This window comes from Sycon ciliatum, chromosome 4 (genome assembly GCF_964019385.1).
Source record: "Sycon ciliatum chromosome 4, ocSycCili1.1, whole genome shotgun sequence".
In the NCBI taxonomy this organism is placed as follows: domain Eukaryota; kingdom Metazoa; phylum Porifera; class Calcarea; order Leucosolenida; family Sycettidae; genus Sycon; species Sycon ciliatum.
Window position 1 is genome coordinate 39,680,863 of NC_088646.1, and position 14,054 is coordinate 39,694,916.

Sequence of the window (14,054 nt, forward strand, 5' to 3'; positions counted from 1 at the left end):
CATTCATCGACTTCATCCGCATCGTCTGATCCGGTGCGTGGCCCCCGTTAGTGCCAGGCATTGGTGTTCTCAGGTTCTGGGCATAATAATTATGCTTTGTCTCTTCTGGTTTTTGAAATTGTGAGCCACCCTTCTGTTTTATTCCTGTTCCAAATAAAGGACCTACGTCGTTGGTTCACGGTCAGGATTGTTTCATGTTTGTCCTTGTACTAGTTTCCCTTGAACCGAAACCCGGGTTTCATGCACTCTTGCTTGAACTGTAGCTGTGGTGTCAGTGCAGTGTTGACGTTTTTGTTGTAGTTTTTGTGTCCACGACCCAACATACGGTACAGCCAAATTATTAGTAAAGGTGCCTCGGCACAGTGGTCTCTCAGTGACTTTGATTTGCTCTCTTGATTTTCTCGTTTGTGAAGTGAGGCGTTCTCCCTCTTTCAGTTTGCATGGTCCCAGCTGTGTTCATGGTGTCTTTGTGTCGTGGCAGCTTCAGGAAGTGTTGTACTGTAGTTTCTGCTCACATGTCATAAAGTAGTAATCAGTAAACGCCACGGGATTGCCAGTTTTATTTCCTACGCCTGATCTGAGGCTGTGCCCTGTCCGATGTATTTGGCCGTTTGGAATAGGTGTTCTGGATCTGTCTACTGCTCCTCATAGTTATCATTCAGTCTTGTTGTGGTTGAGTGTCTGAACAGAACTCTTCTCAGCTAGTACAGAGTATTGGTCATGTCTGCTCCTTCAGCGCTTTAAAAAAAGTAAAAATGTTGATTCGCCACAGCTTGTGAGAACTAGGCCATATAGGGGGATATAGGAAGCATTTCATGAGCAGCAAAGCCCATCATCAAATCCATGGCATTCACCACTACACTGTCCCTCCAGAAACTTGCGGAGACATTTCGGAAATATCGCGGAAAAAGTTGCGAGGTAAAATGCCACAAATTGTGGGGAATATTGCGGATTTTGTCAAATATTGCGGGATTATTGTGGTAAAATTGCGGGAATTGCGGCCGATTTTGGTACTTGTACTGTAGTGGTGTACGATGTACGAGTCGTACAGCATAAATCATGCATGACAAAACAGAACGTGTGCTGCGCTGACTGTGTTCAACTGCCTGACAGGAGCTTGCAAGACAGCTTTCCTCCATCCTCGGACAACACTCGACGCGAGCCTTATTTTGTGACTTGTCAGCCGCTGATTTGCCCAGAAACTTCTCCATTCTGGTGTCGATCTCACAAGTAAACTACTGACGAGCTTGAAGAACTAAACAACATCGAAGAAAGACTCAAATATCGCGGTTGCTTTTCGAAATATCGCGGTGCTTTTCAAGTATCAAGGACAGTTACAATAACGCGGATGAATATCAAGGATATCACGGACTTTTGTTCAAATGCGGAAAACAGCGCGGCCGCGGAATCGCAAGTTCCTGGAGGGACAGACTACATACACTACCAAGATTCCAAAGTATAGATTATCCCATGAGTACGAGGGGCCGCCGAATATTTTCAAGAGTGCGTTGGCACGAGGGAAATATATGGGACACGTACACGGTATACGCAGAGTACGAATGGTATAATCCATTTATCCCATGTACTGTCCCAAATAGAGCGTGACCAGCAATAAAATCTCCCTTATTGGCATGACCCGGGGAATATTCGTGACCCCAGCGGGGGATATTGCAATATCCCCCCCGCTGGGGTCAAGTATTTGACCCAGCGGGGGGGGTATCGCTCTTTAAATTATAGTATAAAAACCTCCAGTCATTTGCGTGTTCTAAAAAGCAGGTAACATTGTGCCAGATTGAACCCAATACGAAGAAAGTTCAATAATTGTACTGGCACATGTAACTACTGTTATTTCACAAATTGTTGGTGTACTTTTATTTTCGGTACTTTCGGTGCATCTGTTTCATACATATAATTTCAGTACACCGAATAACCACTGCTAACACACATACATGTAATCCAATATGGAACTGCTTCTCTGTCCTAAAGTTTCTGTTCACCTAACCTAGCCTTTTGCCCTCATACCGAAAATATTGAGCACCGAAAATGAAATTAGAGTTTTGACGTGGCATTGTATATTTTAAACCTCTCAATTTCTCATCTGTGTTGAGTGCTCTTTGCCTATGGTGCCAGAGGCTTTCCCACAAGAATAAGGACATCCTACACTTGTAGTAGCCGAATGATGCTGCTACTTTTAATATTATTAACAATCATCAGTCAGCAGCGGCCAATATCAGGCCACCTCACGCTTATGTATTGAGTGGGAATAAGCATCCAGGAACAGTATGCACACACTCCGAATTCTCTAGTACTTGGCTAGAAGTGATTGTAACATCACACTTCTCTTCTCCTCTCTTGCGATCACTGCATCTGGTGGCTGCAGTGCATGATATTCGTCTCGTACATTATGGGGCTGCTGATAATTATCGATCTTTTACACGAAACGAAAAAGTTCCGCTTGTGGGTGGGACGAGGAGTTTCGTTTTGAAAAAAAATTGATAGCTTGAACATCAATCCATTCTAGCTGCCAAGTCAATAATTTTTTCGTTCAGGGGGTGGGTGGGGGAGGGTCATAACTAAACTTTTTCGTTCCTTGCAAATTATCGATGATGCCGGATGGCCCCTAACCTCGCACGCACGCTTACAATTTGCTCAGACCCATACAGTACATCAGCCTGGAATAGTCTGGTACCAGCCACCGCTGCCTGATGATTGTTATTTGCATGAACCTAGAAGTAGCAGCAACATTTGTCAAGTTATCCTTATTTTTGTGGCTCTTGTACACCAGTGCTTAACGCCACGGAGGCAGAGCTTTAACTTAAGTTTAAGGTCGATTCATACTTCATTTCGCGTACGGGAAACGCGTTGCGTTGTGAAAAAGTTGATCTGAGCTCAACTATTTCACGTACGGGAAAGTCATCGCGCGATGGCTTTCCCGTACGCGAAATGAAGTATGAATCGAGTGTAATACACAGACCAACAAGGGCAAGCAAGGCTAGTTTGAGTTTGTCGCTACTCTGAGTGAGTGTCATGCTTACACAATCATCAGGCAATGACATCGTCTTATCACCTGATGATTGCATAAGCATGACACTCACTCAGAGTAGTGAGAAACTAGCCTTTCCCTTGTTGTTCTGTGACTCTTGCATGTATGTATGCATGTATGTGCTATAATGCACAACAGGCAAAAGAGCCCTCCCTACATAGACAGTGAAACATGTCCAATGGTGCTGATAGCAACGACGGGACAAGCACACCAAGTGTCCTAACTAAAAAGCCAGTACATGACTGCATGGCATTTTTTGTAGCGATGTGGCACCGTGCACAGAAGAATTAGTATACTAGCGAGGAGCGTGGAGGGAGACGGCACAAGCAAGGGGGAACTCGGAACAGTGTGGGGTTCACTCTTGGCTTGCCTGTTTCACTCTCTATTGGCTTTGGGCAGGGGCAAGTGTTGCACTCTCGAAAAATTACTAACACCAAGAGTACATAACCCCCCAGAGTGTGCAACTCCCACATACCCTGTTGTCCCGACAGAATTTCAAGTTGACGTCATTATTTATGACGCAATGCTCCTTGCACCAGTGATTTACAACATGTGTACGGGTGTCAACGCATCACACGTTTTTCTTTGCAATAATTTGTACAGGATCGATCGGCTTCGGTCAACCACAGGTTCCGGATTCGTCTGATAATCCGTGTATAGTGCGCATTGCATCATCAAAATGACGTCAACTTGAAATTCTGTCGGGACAGCACCCATAGTGGAGTTGCACACTCTGGGGGGTTATGTACTCTTGCTAACACCCATTAGACCCTGTCATACTGATTGTGAGCAGGGTACGGCCGCCAGCATGGTAAAGGCTAAAGTGTTGTATAGACCAAGTGTCGCACTGGGTGAGTGTGACCTGACAATATCCTCTAAAACATGGCATGAACACAAGTATACAGGGGCGTCGGACACGGTACGGTCACTACGGTATTGACCGTACCGCCTGTTGCCCCGGGTACACCTTGAATTAATAAAATACACTCATCTGGGCTCTAAAATTTCCTAAATGTTCGGCTCAGCCACCCCTCCCACACGAGTAAATTGTACTTCGGATGGCTGACCGTACCACACTAAAATACCTTCCGGCGCCCCTGGTATAACAATGATTGTGGTGTGTGTCCGTGATGAGACCCATACTGGTAAAGTTGAAGTTGCGAACATGTGAACCTCTGTTGCTCGTTATACCAGTGGCAGTCTTCAAATAAGGAGTACGGTTTTCTCAAGGTCACAACCTCAACACTCAATCAGTCTGTACTCAATGGCTGCTGGAGTGTGACCCAGACGACGTGCAATGTGAATTCCCTATAATAAACAGCCTGGGGACGGGACATGTCCTGAAAAGTAATTCAAGAGTCGCAGTTTGGTCTGGTGTCCAGTCTTCACACTACATGTAACTAGAAGTTGTGGAGTGCTTGCTGCTGCCATGAATCATCTGAAACAACCAATTGCATTTTTCATATCTGTACATGCTGTTCTCCTGTGTTGTCTTGTTTCGCTCCTGTGTAGATGTGCGTTACTGGCAGCATGGCTATCGAGTGGCTCGTGGTGCTGGCCGCGGAGAGCCAATAATTCCACTCTTCCTGGCATCGATTGCAGAAAAGCTGATCGGCTGCGGCAAGGCAGTGGAATTGCTGCGGCAATGTTCACCCAATGTAAGAAACCGCAGTGAAAAAATGTTCAATGTGTATTTATTTGAAGTCCGAAGGAAGTGTTGAACGGTCTCTGCTGGGATGACAGCTACACCATAGCTAAGTGGTTAGAGCATCGCTGGCCTCAAGCGAAGGTCCCTGGTTCAAGTTCTGGTGGTGACAATCAATTTTTCTTCAGACTTTTCCCGTTTGCATCTTTCCCTCAAACCAATGTTTGTGTATTTAATTAGGCCCTTTCGTAATGGTGTTGTTATCACTATTACTCATGACACCATGCTGCACACCTACCAAACTATATGTCCATTGTTTGCTTGTGGTCGTTCAGCACCCTCTCTTAGCCGCGGGACAAGCTCGAATGGACCTGCGTCTTCGATTCAGTATAAACGGTCTCCACGAATCCATGCTGGCCTGCTCAGTAAGTCATTGTTACAATCAATGAGTTCACATTGCCACTTCAAGTACAGTAAAACATATCATGGCGACCACTCGGTTACTCAGTTAAGGCGACCACCTGTCCGAGAAGATCACTGCAACCAGGACCAAGGGATCATGCTATTTCCAGTCACATGACCTCTATTCAGTTTGATGACAAATTAAGTCTACGCATAGTTTTGTGACTTTTTCGAGACAAGCAAGTGCAACTGGATGTGTGTATGTGTCTGTCTGTCCTTTTGTCTGCGTTCATGCGTCCTATCATGCATGTATGTGTGCGACGGCATATGTGTGTGTGTGTGTGTGTGTGTGTGTATGCGTGTGTGTGCGTGTGTGTGTGTGTGTGTGTGTGTGTGCGCGCGCGTGCGTGCGTTTGTTGGCATGTGAATGTATTTGTGTGTGTGCATGGTGTGTATGCGTGTCGTTTGTAATGCGTTTTTTGTACATGTGTGCAGGATTTTGTTCAAGAGCGCGACAATGCCCTTCACGCATTGCAAAGACAGAGCGAGGAAAAGGTCAGATTAATAGTGGATCTAAGTTTGATACTGTGTGTCAAAGTGCATGTGTGTGTGGGGGGGGGGGGGGGGTGTCAAGGTGCATGTGTGTAGGGGGGGGGGGGGGTGGGGTGGTAGGTTAGTGGGTGTGCCCTATCATGACGAAAAGGTTATGGGATTTCGTTCACTGGTAGCTAAAATCAGCTCTGTGACAATGGCTTTCAATCTTTTTTGGTTGCTGTTTCTGTGCTGCAGGATGAGGAGCTGCGTCTTGGCATCATTCACGCTGCGGAGCAAAGCAAAAAGAGACAAGAAGCAGAGCAAGGTGAGGGACCAGGCGTGAAGGAAGGGAAGCGGATGGGCAGAACGAGTCCAAAGCATTATTGCTTCTTGGCCTTTCTTATACAAAGTTTTTTTTTGCCCTTGGTCCCATGTGGCGAAGAGAAGGAACCCAGGGAAATGGTGCGACATCTGAAGTGGTGACGCTGCTTTGACTAGTGTTCTCCAGACCTCTGGTACACTGTATTCACTCTTGTTTGTCGTGTTGTCTGAACATCGTTGTTGCAGCGAAGAAGGAAGTGCAGCGCGGACTGGAACGAGATGAGCAGCAGCGAACGCTTCAGGAGCTGAAAGACAACATGGTTGCTGAACAGGAGGTAGGAATACCGGTGGGACGTGTTCGATGTAGGGCACATGTGTTCATGTAACTTACCTGCCCCTAACTCACTTCACTACACAAGGTATGCATGTAGTGTATGCACATGTACCTGTCTGTTGTATTACCTGTATGATGTACAGTGCTGGCCAGAGAAATCCAACCTCATGAATAAAGTAGCGCCGCGTTCGAGTGCACAGACCAGTATGTGTAGTGCTTGGGCTGCGTAGCGCCCAGCGCTATTTTATTCATGAGGTTGGATTTCTTTGGCCAGCGCTGTACATGTACATATGATTTGACATGTGAGGAAGTGGAAACTTGAAAGAGAGTGTCATTATGATAGTCCGAATGTGGATCCCCTATATTGAGATCCCAACACCTTAGTGATTGGCACTTTCCGATCAGGTTTATTCGCTGTGTGCCATGTTTGCTGCTTGTGTGGTAATTTGTGTGGTAATTTGTGTGGTAATATGTGTGGTAATGTGTGTGGTAATGTGCAGCGCAAAGCAGCGGACGTGGCCAGAGAACGGAAAGAGGACGCCGAGTTGATTCGAGGCATGCTGGAGAAGGACGCTGAGCAAGAGAGGCTGGAGAATGAAGCAAGGTGTGTTCAAGCTCTCTCTCTCTCTCTCTCTCTCTCTCTCTCTCTATCTATCTATCTATCTATCTCTCTTTCTTTCTCTCTCTCTACTCTCTCTCTCTCTCTCTCTCTCTCTCTCTTTCTCTGTCTCTCTACTCTCTCTCTCTCTCTCTCTCTCTCTCTCTCTCTCTCTCTCTCTCTCTCTCTCTCTCTCTCTCTCTCTCTCTCTCTCTCTCTCTCTCTCTCTCTCTCTCTCTCTCTCTCTCTCTCTCTCTCTCTCTCTCTCTCTCTCTCTCTCTCTCTCTCTCTCTCTCTCTCTTAGTACATAATTGTAGTGTGTACTGACTTTACAGTAACAGTTAGGCAATGTTCTTACTTCTTAGTGCAAAACAAACATGAGCTCTGCCACACATTGATCCTAGTGCATAACGTACAATTTAAGAGAGACACCTAAACAGACAGACAGACAGACAGAGACAGAGTTTGTTATTTCTGTGCATGCCTGTGAATATGCATGCCTGTGTATGTGTGTGCCTGTGTATGTGTGTGCCTGGGTATGTGGTGGCTGTGCATATGCAGAGCTGAACTCATTGCACGCTATGAGAAGTTATCAGCGGATGCCGAGCAGCGTAGAGTGCGAGCCGAATGGCAGACAAAGAGATTGGCGTTGCATGAGGAACGAGTGAAGGCCATAGCGGACAATGCTGCTCGTGACGCTGCAGCCGATTCTCAAACAGGTGCCGAGAGTGGACCACCTGCAGCTGCAATGTCGAGCAAGGTCAACCCATCTTCTCGCTCCGATGATGCAGGTTTACCAGCGCACTCCGATGGCTCTTTGCCTGCCATTGTCGATACTCTGCCTGTGGTGGGAAGTGATGTGTCATTACCATCTATTGGCACTAGCCAAAGTTCACCGGGTAATGTACCGGTAAACAGATCAAGTGTGGATGCTGCTGGCCAGACTGCAGCACACACAATCTTGCAGAGCAGTGCCACCAGTGTGCAACCGGCCACCTCTCTACCGCCTGTGTCCGCTGCATCACCTCGCAACCGGGGGCAAGGTGATAGTGTGGACGGTGATGCCGTCGACAGCGGCGGCGCAGAGGAGTTCACATCCGACACAGTGGTGCTGGTACCTAGAAGCACGGTGACATCGTTCTCATCACGACCTCATGCTCATGATGGTAATAGTGGTGATTCACAGGATCCTACTTTGCACAAGGCAACGGCAACAGCAGCAGAAACAGCAACAACAACAGCATTAGCAGCAGCAGCAACAGCGGCATCAGTAACAGCAGCAACAGTACGAGCACCTAGTACTGACTCCAGCAGTATCCAGCGCCCTACTGTCACGCACTCGCCCGGACCAGCAGTGACTCTGGCAGCAGCAGGAAAGGAAATTTCTGGTAAGGAGTCGCCAGCCCTGAGCATTGGCAGTGATGACAAAGAAGGGAATGGTGCTGTTGACGTCCTCACCCACACCGCTGTTGATGCTTATGAGCTAGATGCTGAGCACACAGAGTGCGATGGCCAGCGGCCTAAAGTTTCTGAGTCAGAGTCTGAACGGTGTATTGAGACATCTCGCAGAACTGCAGGCCTCCGCCCGCTCACCATTGACTTCTCCGGACTCGGTAAGCAGAGACTGGCGGCCTACACTGTAGTAAACCAGTTTTTGTGGAGGCGGTGGTGGCGGTGTGTGTGTGTGTTTGTGTGTGTGTGTGTGTGTGTTTGTGTGTATATGTGTGTGTGTATGTATGTATGTGTTTGTGTGTTCGTGTGTTCGTGTCCGCTCATACGAATCCTGGCATGTCTGGTGTGGTATCTTGTACATCGGTATGATCTGCTACCACTTGCGGGTATTTTCAGCCATAGCAGGACTTGCTTGAAGTGTGCTGCGTTGCTGGTGTAATGGTTAGCATAGTTGCCTTCCAAGCAGTTGATCCGGGTTCGATTCCCGGGCGACGCACATTTTTTCAGTCGCCAATGTGTTCACAACTTCACATGCACAGAGATCACGCTTGTCTTCTTGCAGGAAAATTGAGTGGAAATGAAGAAATTTGCAATTCTTTTTTGGACTTTTTATCGTGCATCGTTGCATCCCCGGACATTGCTCCGAATAGGCCAATGGGCTACCGTAAAAGCCCCTGTATACGCCCACTCGAAATTACGCCCACTCGAAATTACGCCCACCCTCCGTTTACACGCCCAGTCAGGGGAAGTCAACACTTTTGTTCGAAATAGCGCCCATGCCCATGTATACGCCCAGGTGTGCCGGCAACACCAGTGCTAGTACATGTACAGGTACTGATACCCAATACGTACTGCTATCCATATTCCAAGAATACGCCCGGTTCCAAAATAACGCCCGTGCCCTTGTATACGCCCAGGAAATCGAGGCTGCTATTCTATACGCCCGGGGGGGGGGGGGGGGGGGGGGGGCCTATACACGGGCTTTTACAGTATTATAGTCGATATTGGCAGATGGTTTGAGGGGAGGATTGCGGGATATCGAGGACAAGTCCGGTGGAATGGGCGCTGTCGAGTAGTCCGGTGAAGTTCATGTGTTTTTGTCTATGTTTCTTTTTGTATATCTAGACCAGCCGCCGGCGATAGGGAAGATGACAGAACGTCGTAATCATGGTAAGGGAATTTCCTCCTGCTGCTGTGAGCCTGGCCCTGACCAGGGTTTATGGTTTTACGACTGTGTGTGTGTGCTAGCAGCTTGTGGAGCCAAAGGCAATTACTTGATGTATGTGAGGTGTTTGACAGCAGCAATTGGTGACAGTCGTCGATATGTCAGCATGTGGCATGCATATCTTGCCTGGAGGCCCCTGCAAACGCATCATAGTCGTAGGGGCTGTGGGATGCACTCAGGAACACGTCAAGCAAACATACCAGTAGCATCAAAGAAAAGAAAGCAAGTTCTTTCGTGCACCTCCCTTTGGGCTCCTGTAACAAGGCTAATGGCCTGTGAAAGACACTGAAGTGAAACAAGAGTAGGTATTACTTCGAACTAGTTTCGACGTGCTCCTCGTGTGCTCCGGATCGCAGTCATGAGTCAGTCAAATATCAAGTTCAGCAGGAAGCGTGTGTTCCTCGTTGGAACAACCAACTTCATAGTTCGAAGTATTAGTTATTACTGGTTATCATTGATCGCAATCTAGAGAATGGAGCAACGGAGGAAATATTTTGCTCCCCGCTACATTATTAGCCTCACGAAAGTTGTCGCCAAATTCAATTATTTTCTCAACACTAGTTGAATTTTTCATTTTTTTGTTATACAGCCGTGATAAGTGTGTAGTGTAAAATGCTATGTTGGAGTTTGCGATGTGTTGTTCTTCACAAAAAAAACGTTTATTCCTTGCAGATGATGACGAAGATCGTTGTTTGGATGCGATTGAGACATTTCCGCTTTCTGTCATAATCAGGCGATGTCTCCTGGATCCTCTGCTTGCTCAGTAAGCTACTGTCTACTTTGCACACTGTATTTGTATTTGTTGTTTGCAACATCTGCCTTCTCACTGGGCGTATTGCTACAGTTCTCGCAAAATGATGAAGACGTCATGCAATACTTTTCTTGTTGGTCTCCGGCAGAATACTTACCCAACGCAGGACACCAATACAGTATTCTCCGCATTCCGACTGGAAAATTGTGTGTGTGTGGTGTGTGGTGGGGGGGGGGGGGGGGGGGTGCACTTTGACTGTGTACGGTGAACTTAAATGTTACTTATTTATCATTTGAAATAGGGTCCGGGGGGGGGGGGGGGGGGGGCTTTCCCAGGGAGGGATGGCCTCAGAACAAAAATGTTCCAACTAAATGCACTGCAGCAATCAGTAAAGAACCTACAAGAAGTATACACTACGATAGGTACGAAGACTGTAACTAAATCAACTAACCTCAAGAACTTTTCTAAGCACTCGCAGACTCCATTGCAGCCATTCACACATTATAGGGTACCTCACTTCAAACTCTCCAACTACGGTCTCTTCGCTGCATATGTTCACTTCACTTCCAAAAAAAACAAATAATATTAGATATAAATTGAATGCACCAAATTTTCGGGCATGGCCCATCTTCAGGGTGAAAAAGAAAACCATTCAACTAAAGCCAACAAAAACTGAAACGAGTATATATGCTGTGTGGTGCGGTAGTGCTGGAAATCTTTGTATGTGTGAAGGGTAGCAGCAATGGTGAAGTGTGTTGGTAAAAAGGGAAGGAGCGAAAGAGACCAGTGGAGAGCTGTGTCTGTAAGTGTGAATATGTGTTAGTGCGATGTGAAGGGAAAGCACGAGAAGTGTGGTTACCAGCAGCAATGGTGAAGTGTGTTGGTAGAAAGTGAAGGAGCCAAGTGGAGAGCTGTGTCTGTAAGTGTGAATATGTGTTAGTGACATGGAGAATAGAATGCAAAGCATCAATGTAGTTGGGTCCATGGGTGTGAAGACAAAGATGACAACAACTATTTGCTAAGCACTATATAACCATATAACCATACAATCATATAACCATATAACCATATAACCATATAACCATACAACCATATAACCAGCTAGCACACATAAACATCAAATATCAAATATTATCATAATATATTCGCAACATCACAGTCTACCACAATTTACAACACCAGCATCTAACACAATAATTTCACACTGTGTCCAGCAGTCTCCAGCCACGATCCCTGTTAACACTTGGGCGTTTATCACGAATGAACATTGCTTCACGTATACGACGATTCACAAGGGACGACTGCTTGGCGAGAATTGATGCGTTGGTGATGGGTGTAGATGTGATTGCTTGTTGTGGGTGGTGTTCTGCATAGTGTTCTCCCCATGGCGTCTCCAGCGCTTGCGCTTTGGCCTCTCTGCAATGCTCCTCAAATCTCTTCCTTGCAGTTCGCTCGGTCTCGCCAACGTACTCCTCGGCGCAAAGTGCACATAACATCGAGTAGATAACATCCTGAGACAAACATTGACCATTCTCCATACCAGCATCACATGCACGACATTCAACTGGTCGCCCCCTCCCTCTTCTCTTCTTATACACTTCCTTCGGGCATTCAGGACGGGACAATGATGACGATACCAACATGTCCCTTAGTGACCGACCGGACTGGAACACCACACGCACATCCTTACTGAAAGACCTCACCGTACGACGAACATCACGTGCCAAACGATCATTGACGAAGGGCAGTTTGATGATGGATGTGTACGATTGTTGTCGTTGTCTGGTGGATGATGGTCTTGGTGTGCTTGCATGGTGCTTGGCTGCTTGAATAGCGTGTTGTGGGTAGTCGTTGTCTCGTAGTAATGTCTCGATCTTCTTCTCTCCCCGCTCCCTCCCCCTGTCGGTTGACGCGTTGCTATTTGCGCGCCGAAACTGCTCCTGGGCAACCGAACGCTTCACCCCCAATGGCAATGAAGACTCGTACGATAGATGGACACCACTATGACTGGGCTTAACGAACAACTCCCACTGCACAACACCACTCGCCACAGAGATAGACAAGTCGAGGTAGCTGACTGTGTGCGAGACATTCTGCTGGGTGTGTTCTACTGTGAAGCGTATGTCTGGGTGTCTGCTGCTCAAGTACTGCACGAACTCCATCAACTTGACAAGACCATGACACCATACTACCAGACAATCATCGATGTAGCGACGATACAAGCGAGGCTTCCACGGAAACATAGCCATCGCCTCCGACTCGAGCTTCGACATGAAAATGATTGCCATTGGGGGTGCGAGATGGTTGCCCATTGCCAGGCCTTTCCGCTGCCGGTACTGGACACCGTCAAATTCGAAGTAGTTGGACGATAACACGACTGACAGGAGCTCCCGAACATCCGACAGTGACAGGTGAAACATATCTACTTCCTTCCGATGCAACTCCAAGAACTCCATGACGACATCAATGCTCTCGACAACTGGTATGTTAGAATACAACGAGACAACATCCAGTGAGGCAATGATACAATCATCGGGAAGAACACCAACATCACTCAACACGTCAATACACTCCTTTGTACTGGTCAAATGTGCTGGAACGAACTTCAACAACTGATTAAGGATACGTTCCAGTAACAAGGAGACATTATCCATTGACGAACCGCACGTAGACACAACTGGGCGCAGCGGAAGACCTGGCTTGTGGTCTTTGGGTAGACCGTAGAATTGGCTCAGTCGTGAGTTATGTGGGAGAATGGCTTTGGCGAGTGGTTGTGGTAGCTTGTGTTGGGTGATCTCAGCGACTTTCTTGCGTGTGTGTTTGTCAAGGTCTTCTACCTTCACGTCACAGCGCTCATAACTATCCCGACACTCCAACATGACATTCGCTTTCTGTACATAACTGTCACGAGACATCACTACAAATCCCTTACTCTTGTCAGATGGCTTAACCACGATTCCTTCATTCCTCCGTAAGGTGGAGAGGGCCTCCTTCTCCCTTCTCGTTAGTTGACGTCCGTTATTGGAGGTATTGATGTCGGCCTCTCTCTTGTACAGTCTCATGATGTTTCCCTTCAGTCTCCTTAATCCGTTTTCCTTCTCATCATCCATGCTTGGCGCTTGCTTGGTCGTGGTTGCAATCTTTCTCAGTCTCGTGTCATTGTCTAGATGTCGCACGGGCCTCCCCGTAACCGTCTGATGAGAAGCTGCTTGCGTCCGGTTTTTCTCCGCCTCTTCTTTCCACCTCAAACCGAACGCCAGTCTCTCCACACCCACCTCCGCCTGCTGTACTGTTGACTTCGTCACGCGTCTGCCAGGAATAAACTTTGGTCCGAGCTCCATCACCTTTCTCGCTACCTCTGGCACCTCGCTCTCCACCGCTTCCTCAATCACAACTCTATTTCTCCGATTCTGGGCATCCATAGCTGGGGCCTGCCCCGCCAATGCCTCCCTACTCCTCACCAAACAGTCCAACTTCCTTCTCAGTCGCCTCGTCTCGTCCTCCCGTACACACTCGCTCATTTGACTGCAATGGCCTGTCACCCATGTCGCTTTGCCTGGCAACATCCTCCTGTGGACTTCCCATCGCAGAGATGCTTGCCTGTCTTTGAGTCGTCTTATGCAGGTGAACTTGTCCTTTATGATTTGATTCAGAACTAGTTGCTGGAAACGGGTCTCTTGTTTGGCAACGGCGGCTCCAAAAAGATGCGTAGCCTTCGAACAGTTCCTAATACATCCAGGAATGACACC

The 14,054-nt window shown here is 47.4% G+C and overlaps 1 protein-coding gene and 1 non-coding gene across 2 annotated transcripts in view; both read left to right on the forward strand.

The window, feature by feature from the left end:
* Positions 1-14,054, forward strand: part of LOC135816119 (gamma-tubulin complex component 6-like) — a 51,806-nt gene that overhangs the window by 20,601 nt on the left and 17,151 nt on the right. Inside the window, exons 14-22 of the mRNA XM_065329495.1 lie at positions 4,556-4,701; positions 5,024-5,113; positions 5,586-5,645; positions 5,880-5,949; positions 6,192-6,280; positions 6,780-6,883; positions 7,439-8,490; positions 9,455-9,499; positions 10,227-10,317. Of these exons, the coding sequence (XP_065185567.1) occupies positions 4,556-4,701; positions 5,024-5,113; positions 5,586-5,645; positions 5,880-5,949; positions 6,192-6,280; positions 6,780-6,883; positions 7,439-8,490; positions 9,455-9,499; positions 10,227-10,317 (1,747 nt within the window). The remainder of the gene's footprint in view (positions 1-4,555; positions 4,702-5,023; positions 5,114-5,585; positions 5,646-5,879; positions 5,950-6,191; positions 6,281-6,779; positions 6,884-7,438; positions 8,491-9,454; positions 9,500-10,226; positions 10,318-14,054) is intronic.
* Trnag-ucc (transfer RNA glycine (anticodon UCC)) lies at positions 8,754-8,825 on the forward strand. Its single transcript has one exon. It is a non-coding gene; the product is annotated as a tRNA-Gly (tRNA).